Raw genomic sequence first — 13247 nt, 5'->3', positions numbered from 1 at the left:
AAGCTGCCTCCATTGCGGCCCCTCCATGGAAGCCAAAGCGGAGTTTCCGAGAGGCTGAGAGGCCTGCTGGGGGCCCGGGCCCTCTTAGGAAGCGGCCGCTGGGGACTGGAGGCCGGGAGACCCCGCCTGAGGACCCCGTTCTGCCTGCGGCTGGGCCTCCAGGCGCACCAGAGCGTCTCCTGACGCACGCGGTCCCGGGGCCCAAACCTCAGCCCCAAGTCAGCAGCACAGAAACAGCAGCTCTTCCCTCTCGGCCGAGGGCGTCAACCGCGAGCCAAACCAGGTCTCGGCACAAACCAGCCGCCAAGAGCTACGATCTGGGAGCCGGTGGGAGAACAGCCACTCCAGGTGCCGCGGACACGGAGGCCCCAAAGCGGCCCGGACACCTGCCCGGGGGAGGAGGCGCCCCAGCCCAGGTCCACTCAGCACCCGCGCCAGCGCTGGCCACGACCCGGACATGGTGGTGGACATGCAGGTGGCCTTCCCGCCTCCTGGGGGTGCCTGGGGCCATCGGGTGAGCTGGGACTCGTCCTGAGGCTGCCCAGGTTCCCGCCCAGCTCGGCCGCCCCCTGGCCTCCACATCCGGGAGATCCTGATGCTCTGTACCCCAGTGGCCGCCAGGCTTCGGGGACATGCCCTGTGGGGAAGCTCGGAGTGACTGCCCCGTGTCTCATGGTCACCTGGGGGCGAGGACCGGCTGGGGAGCCATGTGGCCAAACAGCAAGAATCCACAGGGCAACGCCAACTGACCACGTGGACGTCTTTCTATCGGAACGTCTGGCCCTGGAGTCGCTTGTGGAATAACGAAGTTCAGCCACCGCCGTGGGGAGCAGAGTGGCTCCCCCGGTCCCGCAGACGGCCGCAGCCCAGCCCTGGGACCCCGGGGCCTAACCCACGGCACAGGGGCGGGGCTTCCTCTGTCTACCTGCCGGACCGGGCGGCCCCCTGCGGCTTGGTTCCTGCTAGGCCACCCGCTGTGGGAGCCCTGGGGCCGGCGAGCCAGCGAGAGGCCCCGAGCCAAGGATCCTGCCGACCCTCACCTCAGCTGATTCTAGCGTCAGTCCTCTTACCGTCCGCTCTACTTACAGACAGGGAAACTGCGGCTCAGAGCAATGATGTGACATGCCAGAGGCCACCAAGGCAGACGGAGGCAGAGCCCAGATTCCTGGCCGGGGCTCACCCTCCAGAGTGGGCTTCGCCCAGAGCCACCGCCTCCTGCAATCCCCCACCCTGTGAAGCATGACTCACATGAGAAGCTTCCCTGTGGCTGGCCAGTCGCCTCTTCTCTTGTCCTCAGTTTCCCCATTGAGAACCCGAAGGATCAGACTCCATGAGATAGTTAAAAATGGTGGCGGGAGAGACCCAGGTTCCAGTACAGGCTGGACGCTTCCTGGCTGGGCGACCCTGGGTGAAATGCCTAACCTCTCCGGGCCCGTTTCCCTAATGGTGAACTGGGGGTAACGATGAGGCCTGTCAGGGTTCTGGGGAGGACATCACCAGGCACCTACAGGCGCACCCGGCACCCCGCAGGGCTTCCTAAGCGCTCCGTAGGAACAGAGGGTGACCGGGCCTGAGCTTTATCACGTCCACTGCTGTAACTGACCACCAGGGCGAGCAGCCAGGTGGGTGCCAAGGCCCCAGCAGGACCACAGGCCCCGGGACCGTCCGACCCCGTCAGCTCATTGACACGGAGAGGAGTAACTCAAAACCGCCCGAGAGCTGCGGTCACCACGGACTGAAACAGAAGCTCGAGTCCCCCCACCACCAGCCAGCCGACACGGCCCCACAGCCTGGGCGGGGTGTCCCCAGGACACCTCAGAACCAGGACGACGACCAGGAGCTGTCTGGAAAACCGAGTCCCCGTGTGAGGTGCGGCCACCGCGGCCAGGCCGGCCTGCGCGTCCTGGGGCTGCCGAGGCATCCGGCGGCCAGGGATTCATCTACACGGATCACGGCGCGTGCCCAGCCCAGCGGCAGTTACGAGGCCTGCAGTGACAGGCTGGGCATGGGTCCTGGTGGGATCCTGGGGTGGACGGAGGACGTCATGAAGACGCCGCTACGGGGTGACGGGGAGGGAGGAAGGAGCCCTGAGCCCCGGAGGAGGCCAGCCTCCACACACCAGCGGTACCCGCCCACCCCTGGTGACAGCCCTAACTCTCCAGATGGCACATGCCCTGAGGGAACCTCGGCACACAGTCTGGACGCTCTCTGTGGCCTCTACAGTCCCGTGAATCCCAGCCCGCAGCTCCAGTCATCGGGGGAGACAGCACAAACGTGCCCCCAAAACTTGGAGGGTTTCAGCAATTTGTCGTCGGGGTGTGTACCCAAAGGAAATGGAGTCCATGCTCCATAGGGATGGGGGCGCTCCCAGGTTCTCCCAGCACTCCTCACGACAGCCAAGTGTCCAGTGCTGGATAAAGAATCCGTGGCCCTATCATTACACATCCCCATGTACCAAATGGAATACTATGCAGCCTTAAAGAAGGAAAATCTGCCAGTTGAGGCAACATACCCGAAGCTGAGGCTATCATGCCAGGTGAGAGAGAACAGGCACAGAGGAGAAATGCCGTCCAGACTGCAGGATCTCACTAGAGGTGGAACTGAAAACACCCCCCCACACACAAACAGAGAGCGGGAGGGGGCTGCCTGGGGCCGTGACAAGGTAGGAATGGAGAGATGCCCCTCGAAGGGTCTGAACTTGCAGGTGTGTGGCTGAATGTGGCGCTGGAGAGCCACTGAACAGACAGTGGCTGCAGTCGTAGGCTGATGGTGTGTCACCGTGGGCGGGAGATTTGCCAAGGGCGGGTTTCAAGAGCTCTTGCTGCACCAGAGCCACGCCGCCGCACAGGTGGCTGGAGAGCCCTGTTAATTTGCTAGACTGTCAGGGTGCTGTACTTTAAGTAGTCTGTTACATTTATTCGTTTATTTGGTACCAGGGATTGAACTCAGGGGCACTGACCACTGAGCCACACCCCCAGCCCTTCTGTATTTTATTTAGAGACGGGGCCTCACTAGGCGGCTGAGGCTGGCCTTGAACTCGCGACCCTCCTGCTGGGATGACAGGCGTGCACCCCCCCACACCTCACTGTTAAGTTTATTTTTTTTAATGGAGGTAACTGGACAGACTGTTGGGGGAGGGGACAGCACTGGGGAAGGACCCAGCCGAGAGGGGACCCTGCCTGGTGGTGAGGGGCGGCCCACGCTGCAGGGGCCCCCCAGGAAGCTGCGGACGGAGCGCCACCCCACCCGCCTGCGCTGCACTGCCGTCTGAGCCTGGCCGTTGCTCTGGATCTGAGGGTGGCTTCCTGGGAGAGGGAAGCGCCCCAGGAGACCGGGTCCCCAGCAGCAGGTGCTCCGCCTCCGTCCTGGGTCCAGCCTGACCCACGGCCCGGCACCTGGAGGTCCTGGGGACCCCGTGTGCCACTCCAAGGCACAACTGGCGATGGGGTCTTTACGTCCTTCTTTGTCTTCCTTGGGATCTTCCGAGTTGTCGACCTTGTCCTTGTGCTATTCTTGTAATTAATAGAAGAAAACAAAGCGGTAAATGGGAACTCATATGAATCACGTGAGGGGGCTCGGGACGTGGACCAGGAGGGTCCCCAAGAGGCCCCGGAGGGAGAGGAGGTGCAGGGGAGAGGCGCTGGGGGGGCGATATTTCCTAAAGTCGTATTTTTAGGAGCTCCGGAAAATTCCCTGGGTGACAAGGCATCTGAAGTATTTGCAAACATTCAGAAGGGAAAAATAATACTTCCCGAGACTCCTTTCTGGGCATTCTCGAATCGTGGCAAACGTTCTGGAAAACTCTGAGACCAACATGTGACAACTCCCCCGCAAGTCCTTCTGCTCGCAGAGTCCTGCTGAGTGTCGCAGAACCCCTATCAACTACCCCCACCGCTCAGTTTTACTGATGAGGAAATAGAAACCCAGAGAGGGCAAGCAGTGTGCCCAGAGACACACAGCAGATAAGTCTCTGAGTCAAAACAAGATTCAAAAACAACACTCTATAAACCAGAAAGCGCTTCCACGTGGGCTTTCCAAGTTTGGCATTTTACCAAAAACCATTTGCAGATTTTTTTTTTTTTTTTTCTCTGTTACATAGAACAGAGACCACAACGGTGGGGGCAGGCCGACGTTCTACTTTTGCTGAGCAAGTTCAAGGAAAGGAAAACAAGATCTATTATTTTCATCTCACGAGAGACGGGACACGTTCCCGCACCCCCCCCCCACCCCGCCCCGAGAGCCAGGACGGATACGATTTCAGAATAAAGAGGGGCCCTTGAAATCCGAGAAACGTGGCTTCCTGAGCAACCCACTGCCTCAGCCCTTGATCGCCCAGGGACCAGAGGAGAGTCCACTTGTGCCTCCGGGACCTCCGCTCTCGGACTCCCTGCTCCTCCTGAAGACCCGCTGTGCCTTCTGGACAGACCCTCTGCCCCTTCCCCTGCCCTCCCTCCCCTTGTAACCACCACTGTTTGTCAGAGAAAACAGAGGCTGCTGCCCACAGAGCAGAAGAGGGAGGCTGGAGGAGGAGGTGAAGAAGATCCCCCGGTCTGGGAGTGGCACTCACCCAGAGGAACCGCAGCAGCTTCAACAGGCCGGGGCAGTAGTAATACTCCATCCCGCCAGGCTCTGCCTGGGGCACCCTCCCGGCCTTCTCTGGAGGGCAGCTCTTCCCACTCTGGCCACGGAGTCAAGTTCAAGGCAGCATGAATCATTCAGAAGCCAGCAGCAGAGGCACCAGCCAGGCGGCTGGGGAGAAGCCCTGGCTGGGCTGGCGGAGCCTCGAATCTCAGGCTGGTGGCGCTGGGCGGGCCCAGGGTGGCTCCTCCCAGACCAGATGCCCCAAGTGCAGCCTCGGGAGCCCTGGGGACAGACCAGGGACCTCCGCTCTGTGGCAGGGGAGCCCCGCTGTGCTTGTGAGGGCAAGGCGGAGCCCTGTGCTCCCTCCTGCCCCGGCCGCACACGGGGAGGGGGCACTCCTGGGGGGCAGGACCTGAGTCGGCCCTGACCTGGGTGGCCTTCCGCCCCCCCACTCCTGCTAAGCTTCTGGGCGGCCCTGAGAGGAGAGCTGGGTCACCACCGTTTTGCACAGAGGAAACTGAGGTCAGAGAGGGCCAAGGGCTTGGCCAACGTCACACAGCGAGTTGGTAACAAAGCTACCGTGGAGGCCTGGCCTCCCAAGCCCAAGTCTGGGTTCCGTCCACTCCTGGGCCTGCCCAGCACCAGGCGGGGTGCCCAGGAAAGCGAGTTGGCTTCCTGACGCCAGCCACCGTCCCAAGTGGGGGGCAGCACTTTCTGGAGCTTAGAAACGCAGTCCACGCACACCTCGGGCCAACCCGGGCGACCTCACTTCAGGAGACAGGGTGCCCCAAAGCCCCAGGCCTGGTCCCCGGAAATCAGAGGGACAGGTCGTCTCTACGGTTCCACAGGGTTCCACCAGGCAGAAAGATCCGGAGCATCTCTTAAGCCACGTGGTGAGGGCAAGGGCCACGTGACCCTCGGGTGCTGAGATGGGCAGGCAGAGCAGCCCGAGGTGACCAGCGAGCGGACGGCCAGGCAGGCCCAAGCCCAGGCCTGAGGGCCCAGGGGCCTCCACAGCAGGTCCCCATGACCGGACCATTGCGCGGAGGCCAGCACACAGTGGGTGCCCGAGGAGACGGCCATGCGTGTGTCCCCGCAGCCCTGGTCCCTGCTTCTGAGAAGGGAAGAGCCCTGCAGGGTGGACAGTGCGTCGAGGCCCCGGCCAGACGCCCCCAGCAGCCTGAGGGTCGCAGCTCTGCAGCCCCACGCGGGTGGGTGGCAGGCCACGGCCACCCACAGCCCGACTGATGGTCCAGGGTTGGTCCCAGCTGATGGCAGAGCCAGGGACAGGCGGGACAGGCAGAAGGCCTAGCACGGCTCCCGGCCCGGCGGCCGTACCTGCTTCCTGACGGACCCCGCCAGAGGCCTGGGCCCTGCTGACTGCCTGAGAGCTGGCTGGGGTCCCTGCTGCCCGACGGTAATGGACAGGTCAGGGACCAACCAGCAGGAAGCAGGGTCAGCTGGCCGCCTGCCATCCCAACACGCAGCGCAGAGGGCCAGGTCAGCGCAGGGTGCCCGCCTCCCACGCCCCGGCCACGGCAGCACCACCTGTGGGGACGGAGGGGACAAGGGGTCCCATCCACTCTCCATGGGCCTGGGGAGGAGAGGGCGCCAGGGGGACAGGCAGAGAAGGTGCGGGACGGGGCAGGGGGGCGAGGGAGAGCGGAGGGCAGGGGACGGGAGGAGCCCGCGGAGGCAGAGGAGGACCCGGTGTGAGGGGGACACCGGGGGAAAGCAGAGAGGGAGACGGGTGGGTGGAGAGCAGGCCAGCTGGCGGGAGGGACCCGAGGGCCCGGGCACCAGGGAGACAGAGGGCGGAGAGGCAGCCAGGGCAGCGCTGGGGGCGGGCGGAGGGGTGGAGGCCGGGGAGGCACGACCAGCCCCAGGGGCACTGCTGGTCTGCAGCCCGGGGCTGGCCAGTCACCGGGCACTGACCCGGAGCGGCTGCCCCGCCTGGCCCCCAACCCCAGTGGCCCCACCCTGACCCCAGGGAGCGAGGACAGCGGGGCCACCGTGGCACGCGGTGACCAGGTCCCCACTCCCCGACCCTCTGGGAGAAGCAGGAAAGCCCCGCGGGCCCCTGCCCATCCCTCACCTGGGGGCCAGGGGATGCCTGGGGGGTGGAAAGGTGACCCCAAAACACGTGTTTCCACTCGGAACCTGCAAACGTGACCGTCTGTGGAGACAGGCGCTGGCAGGTGCAGCCAAGTTAAGGGACCTGGATGGTCACCCTGGAGCACCTGGTGTCCCTCCAAATCTCATGTGTGGGCACATCGTGACCGCCGGCCACCGGCACTAAGAGGCAGGGCCCTGGGGAGGGGCGAGGCCGAGGGGTCCACCCTTGTGCACCAGACGAAGGCCCTAATACGAGGGTGTGAGGGACTGAACTTGTCCCTTCTGCCATGCGGGGACACTGTCCACGAGGAACAGGCCCCAGCAGACACGGACCCTGGATCCTGGACTTCCGTCCCCAGGACTGTGAGAAGAGAGGCCTGTGGTCCTGAAGGGACAGATGACAGGTGGGCCCTGCACTCAGGGACAAGCTCCCAAAGAGGGACAGGCTTGGACACGCGGCAGGGCCAGGCCAAGACCGGCAGAGTGGCTGACGCGGCACAGGCCAAGGAGCGCCAAGGGCCACTCCAGCTGGCCGAGGCCGGGAGGAGCCTGCCCTGGGGACACCTCCATGTCAGACTCTGGCCTGCAGAGCTGGGAACGTCACCAAGTGTGAGGGGACGACTCGGTGGCCCAAGAGAGACCCACAGGGCTTCCTCCTCACCGCCTGGACCCTCCTGGGGTCTCCCCCAGATGGCGCTGTCCTGCCCCAGTGGCCTGCAGCCCGGGCTCCCCGTGGGCCAGGCCACGGGATCCCCTGGGATAACCCCCCCCGGCCTCCCCGCCAGCCTCGCTCCCACCTGCTCAGCCTCCCCTGGTCAGTTGGCCCTCGGCCAGGTCCCGGGGCAGCCACCCCTTCGTCCAGTCAAACGGGGCCTGACACCCGCTGGGCGCTCAGGTGTGGGCAGAGGCCTCCTGTCTCCACACAGGAGGGCAGGTCCTTGGAGGGGACGCTGGCCGTCACAGAAGGCCACAGGCTGGAACATGGGGCGTGGCCATCTCTGGGCCGGGCCTGGCAGTGCAGGGATCGGGGGCCGGGGGCCTGTTCAGTTTTGTTCACACTGGCCGCCTAGACCTTTGCCGTGGGAGCCTGGCCCCTGGGCCCCGCCTGCACCCCGCGGCCCCTGCTCCTCCCAGGCCAGGCATCCTGGTTAGTGACGCTCTGGTCACTAGCGCAGGAAGCTCACCCACTGGGCACGCTCTCCCTGGGGACCTACTGCGTGCTGGGCCTTGGATGGGGAGTGGACAGAGACAGCCCAGCACGGCCCCACCCATGCCAGTCGGAGGGGCCTGCTGACCCCACCACGGGTCACCCATTGAGGGCTCGCCTGGGCGGCAGCCCGGCTCCTGAGCCTCCGGCGCCCTGCTCCACAGCTGCCACCACTGTCCTCTGCCAGTGCGGCCCCTCGGCCCCCACCCAGGCGGGGACCACCACTCTTGGACGCCTGAGAGCAGGAAGGAGGCGCTGCGCCCCCTTCAGGTGGGGTGGGACAGTTCCTGTGGTGGCAGACTCCTGCCCGCGGAGCAGGGCCTGGGCCCCTCGCCTCTGTGGCCCCAGGGGAGGGCGGGCAGCGTCCCTGAAGGGCAGGGCAGCTCCCACACCAGTCCAGCTGAGAAGGAGCATCATGGGTCCAGCATCGTAATGCAGAGGGCAGACCTACTGTGTGCTCAGCACTGCACCAGCCCCCAAGGGGACTGGAACCCAGAACCATAACACACCTGGCAGGTTATGATACTCTGAAAGGTCAAAGTGCAGACAGACAGACAGAAGGCTGTGGGGGTGGGGGGAGACACAGGGAGGGTCTCACGTGAGCAACGGCTGCTGGAGTGAGCCTGCTTAGTCCCAGCACTAGCTAGCTGTGTGATATTGGGCTGGTTACTTAACCTCTCTGTGCCATTCTCTTCATATGAAATAATATAGTGACTGTGCCTGTCACACGGGTCAGTGCGAGGTGTGATGGGGTGATGAGGTGCTCAGAACCGAGACCACTGTGGTTCAAAACACCCCAGCCATGGCTGCTTAATGATCTAGTCCTGCCAGCCTGGCTGACAGGGCAGCAGAGGAAGCCCAGGCGGGCAGCCCATCAGGAAGGGGGCACCTTCCCAGGCCGGGCACCTCAGGGCCCATCCCAGGGCAGAGCCGGTCCACAGGGCCCTGAAGAGCGTGACCAATGGCAGCACATCTGAGATCACCTAAGCCACACAACTAGGGAAAGAGGACAGCAGAATCTGACCCAGCAGCCGCCCTCGAGGCCTGGCGGGGACGGGGAGGGGCAGCCACGGTACAGGGCTCAGGGAATGTGGGCCCAGCAGCCAGGAGTGCCGAAGACGTCGTGCCAGGCACACACGTGTGCTGCCAGCCAGAAAGGGACAGGCTAGGGCGCCAGGGCGGGGGCGGGAGAGTGGGGACCGCAGCGGGTTCAGGGTTCGTTCTCAGGTGAGGAGAAGGCTCTAGAACAAGAGAGTGAGAGTTACCCGGCTTTGTGAGGTTACTGAAAATCATTAAATTGCATGATTGAAAAAGAGGAGATTTTGTAATATGTAAATTATATCCTGCAAGCTATTGATGGAGCAGGAGGGGGAGGGGAGGAGGAGGAGGAAGACAAAGAGGAGGAGGAAGAGGAGCAGGAGGAGGAGCAGGAGGAGGAGGTGGAGGGGGGAAGCAGGAGGAGGGGGAGGAGGAGGAGGAAGGAGGAGGAGGAAGAGCAGGAGGAGCAGGAGGAGGAGGTGGAAGAGGAAGAGGAGAAGGGAGAGGAGCAGAAGGAAGAGGAGGGGGAGGAGGAGCAAGAAGAGGAGGAGCAGCAGGAGGAAGAGGAGGAGGAAGAGGAAGATGAGCAGGAGAAAGAGGAGGAGGAGGAGGAAGATGAGCAGGAGGAGGAGGAGAAGGAGCAGGAGGAGGAGGAGCAGGAGGAGGAGCAGCGGCAGGAGGAGGCAGCACCAGCCCAGTGAAGAGCGCGCAGAGGGACAGCCCCAGGGCACACTCGCACCAGGCTGTCCTCGCCCTTAACCTTGACTGAGCCCCTCCTGGGAGCTAGGTCTGCACTGGGACAGAGCTGTGTCCGGAGGCCAGCTCTGGTCCTGCCAAAGCGACCCGCCTCCTCCAGCTACCCGGCCCCTCAGCCCTCACAGGGGGCCGAGGTCACAGCACTAGTGGGCACAGCTGCCTCGTCACGGGCTGCGGTGAGGGAGCGCTGAGGTGCCATCGGCCAAGCACCAGCAGACTGCAAGGGCCCCGTGCGTGGAAGCTGGGAAGGCTCAGTGGGGCGCAGGGACGTGCAGGGTCCTTGCTCTCTGAGAGCTCGAGGTCTATGGGGAGAAGCACTTGGGACTAGACCACAGCACAGGAGGCTGGGGACCCTGCAGCGGAGGAGGTGACAGAGAAGGGAGCCAGCAGGAAGGCTCCTCACAGGCGCAGCCTGCAGCTGAGTCTCCCAACATGACAGCACGTCCCTCTTCTCAAGAGACCCTCAGCTCAAACGGAAGATTCAGTACCTCTGGAAACACGGCCACCTAAGTCACAGACGCCACCTCTACATCCTCAGGCCCCCACCCATGCACACACCTTTTAGAAATAAATAAAACTGAAAACTGTCCCCAGAAGACAATTTCTTCGGAAGACAAGCCATGTCATAAATATAAAGGGGGTGGCCTGGGCCGTGAGGGCTGGGGAGGTGGCGGCCCAGCTGGGCAGCTCTGACCTCAGCACCGTGAATCAGAAGCCCAGCCCGGCCCCCGGGAACGGAGCATGCGCGCCGAAATCATGCGCCACGGAAGAGCACCCCAATGGTCACGGAGAGTGGGACGGTCTCAGGTTCCAAGTCCCCAGTACCGAAGGGGCGAAAGGCTCCAGCCTGCCCTCTCCTGGTCATTTCTAACACTGCAAGGGGCGCCGCCAGAAACACCCCAGGGCACCGCGGATTCCTGAGGCCACAGAGAGGCGGGGCTTCCAAAAGAGCGTCCTGGCCCCAGGATGGGACCAGGCCAAATCACTCCCCGTCCCCAGCCCCAGTTACCTGCCGGGGTTTAGAAGGACGTCACATAGAACAACGAGTGTGAAGGAAGACCTCCCACGTCCGGCGAGCTGAGGGCAGCTGGGTATGTCCAAGCCACCTACCTGTCACCTGTCACCAAGGGTGTTTAAACATGAAAGATTTTTTTTTCCAACATATAAAATGGTGACTCCACATTAAAATCAAGATCATCCGTTTGGTTTGAAAACTAAGGTGAATGAGATGACCCGGCCACGGCCCTCCTCCTGCTGGCCATCAGGAACTCCCGCTGGACCAGCCTGGCTCCTGAGGGCAGCTCCTGACCCCCCATCTGGAGCAAAAGGACCTCAAGGCGCATCCAAAACCCCAGGTGGGGTACTCAGGGGCCCCACCCTGGGGCCCACCCCAGGGCAAGGACAAAAGATCACTCCCACCCCTTCTCAGGCTGGGCCCCTGCGACCCCGACCTGCCTCCGCCTTGTCAGCTCCTTACCTGTCTTGCAGCTGACCCTGGGGCCTTCCTGGTCTCCTAAGCCACAGGAGGGACTCTCAGCCCCACTGTGTCTGCTCCACAGGTGGCAGCTGATTCACACACTCCTTATGCGTCCCACAGACACTCACTGCCCCTGGGCTCTGTACTGACAGCTCCAGTGTGCCAGAGCACAGGGCCCTGTGAGGGGCACAGCCAGAAGACAGCAAATCAGCAAGTCAGAACCAGGCAGCCCTGGAGGGAGGGGTTGTGAGCACATTAAAGGGGGTTTACAAATTATGGGGCCAGTGCTAAGGAGAACACAAAGCGGGAAGAACCCAGGTGCCCATCCACCCACAGTGGATGAGCCACATGTAGTATGTTTATACCACAGAATATTACTCAGCCATGAAAACGGAGTGCTGACTGACTGAAGCTACCACACTAACAGACCTGGAAAACACCATCCCAGGTGAGAAGATGCTCATGAGTGCCCCAGGGTATGTGACTCCAGATTGATGGAATATCCAGAACAGGCAGCTCCAGTCAGGTGGACAGCAGATTTGTGGTTACCCGGAGCTAACGGGCAGGGCATTCTGGGGAGCGACGGGGTGGATAAGGCATTTCTTTTCAGGGTGGTGCACATTTTTAAAATTGAGCATGTCACTCATTTATTTCCCAACTCCGTGAAAACTGAACCCTAAAATAGGAACACCAAACGTCACTGAGCGGCACGATTCTGAATGGGCAAACTTCAGGGTATGTTAACTACCTCTCAGCAAAGAGGTCATTCTTTAAAGGGAACCAAGGAACACGAACCAAATAAGGGTCCACGAGGCGCCTGGATGTGAGACCCTTCCAGGAGGCACCGGAGTGGCTGGAATTTGGGACAATCCAAGTTTGCGCGTTAGAGCCTCCGAGCGTGGGTTCTATTCAGGTTCGAATCCTGGGACTTCCAGCTCAGAGCTGTGTGACAGCGGGCAGGTGACTTCACCTCTCTGGGCCTCTGCTTTGTCACATGGGAGTGAGGAGGGCAGCTGCCACCTTGTAGAGCCACCATGAGGGCTGAGTTAGCACGGTGCCCGGCCCGTCCAGAGGGGGCTGATGAGCGGGGGCTTGGGCTGAGAGCTAAGGGCCACTGGTTATCTTTTGGGGAACGTTATGAACTGAATGTGTGCCCCCAAAATTATTCATGTTGAAATCTGGGCCTCCGCTAGGACCAGGCAATGTCTGGGATAGGAGCTGACACCTTTGGGGGGTGATTAGTCTTGGGGGCCAGGATTAGGCCCCTACAAACAAACAAACAAAAAACCCCGGAGCCCTTTCTGACCTGACCTCACCTGTGCCGCACCCTGAGCGTGGACGCCCGGTGTCCAGAACAGACAGGAACCAGGTTCTGTTGTCCCTGAGCCACCCGGTGTGAGTCCCTTGGTCATGGCAGCCAGAAGTGACTAGGACAGGGACAGTTGAACTATGGCAGACGTGGTCGAGCTGACTCTACCAAAGGCCTGTGGCACACACGCTTTATAAAGGGATGGACCTCGACTTCGCTTGTTCACTCCATGACTCTGCAGGGCATGCCTACTGTGCGCGGGGCAGGCCTACTGTGCGCAGGGCATGCCTACTGTGCGCGGGGCAGGCCTACTGTGCGCGGGGCAGGATGCCCGGGGTCCCAGCCCAGTGCTGGATGCAAGGGGAGAAGCCCCAGGTGGTTCCAGCTTCATTTCTTGACCTGCAGGGTGACCACCGTGCCTGGTGGCTGGGACTCCCCTGGGTTTGCAGGTGGCTCTTTCTAACAGGCACCATGCGGGGTTCCTCCCTCACTAACGCGTTGCCGTGTGAACGATCCCCCCTCCACCAATCAAAGCCCAGAGCAGAGGGTCCAGGCGACCCTAGGTACACCCCTAGAATCACAGGCGTCACATAGCTCCCAGCAGACGGGGCACCCCGCCAAATCCCCACGCAGGACTCCTGGAGACAGAAAGCCAGGGATCACATGCCGGGCGGCATCTCGGAAGAGAAAATGGACATTAGGTTAAACTGTGGATGTCCAGATATGAACTCCGGGAAATCGCAATGTACCGACCTTGGCGCAGG

The 13247-nt window shown here is 62.3% G+C and overlaps 1 protein-coding gene across 10 annotated transcripts in view; it reads right to left on the bottom strand.

Moving 5' to 3' along the window:
- KIAA1671 overlaps window positions 1–13247 on the bottom strand; it is a 143617-nt gene that overhangs the window by 65066 nt on the left and 65304 nt on the right. Inside the window, exon 1 of one of the 10 annotated variants that reach the window (XM_079151240.1) lies at window positions 4568–5797. The exons of the other annotated variants lie outside the window; for them this stretch is intronic. Coding sequence (XP_079007366.1) covers window positions 4568–4618 — 51 coding nt within the window. The 5' untranslated portion in view covers window positions 4619–5797. Of the gene's footprint in view, window positions 1–4567; window positions 5798–13247 lie in introns of those variants that run through there. 10 annotated transcript variants of the gene reach the window in all.

This window comes from Sciurus vulgaris (genome assembly GCF_902686455.1).
Source record: "Sciurus vulgaris genome assembly, chromosome: 8".
In the NCBI taxonomy this organism is placed as follows: Eukaryota; Metazoa; Chordata; class Mammalia; order Rodentia; family Sciuridae; genus Sciurus; species Sciurus vulgaris.
The sequence above is the reverse complement of the archived record's forward strand: the minus strand, read 5'-3'. Positions and strand labels throughout refer to the sequence as shown.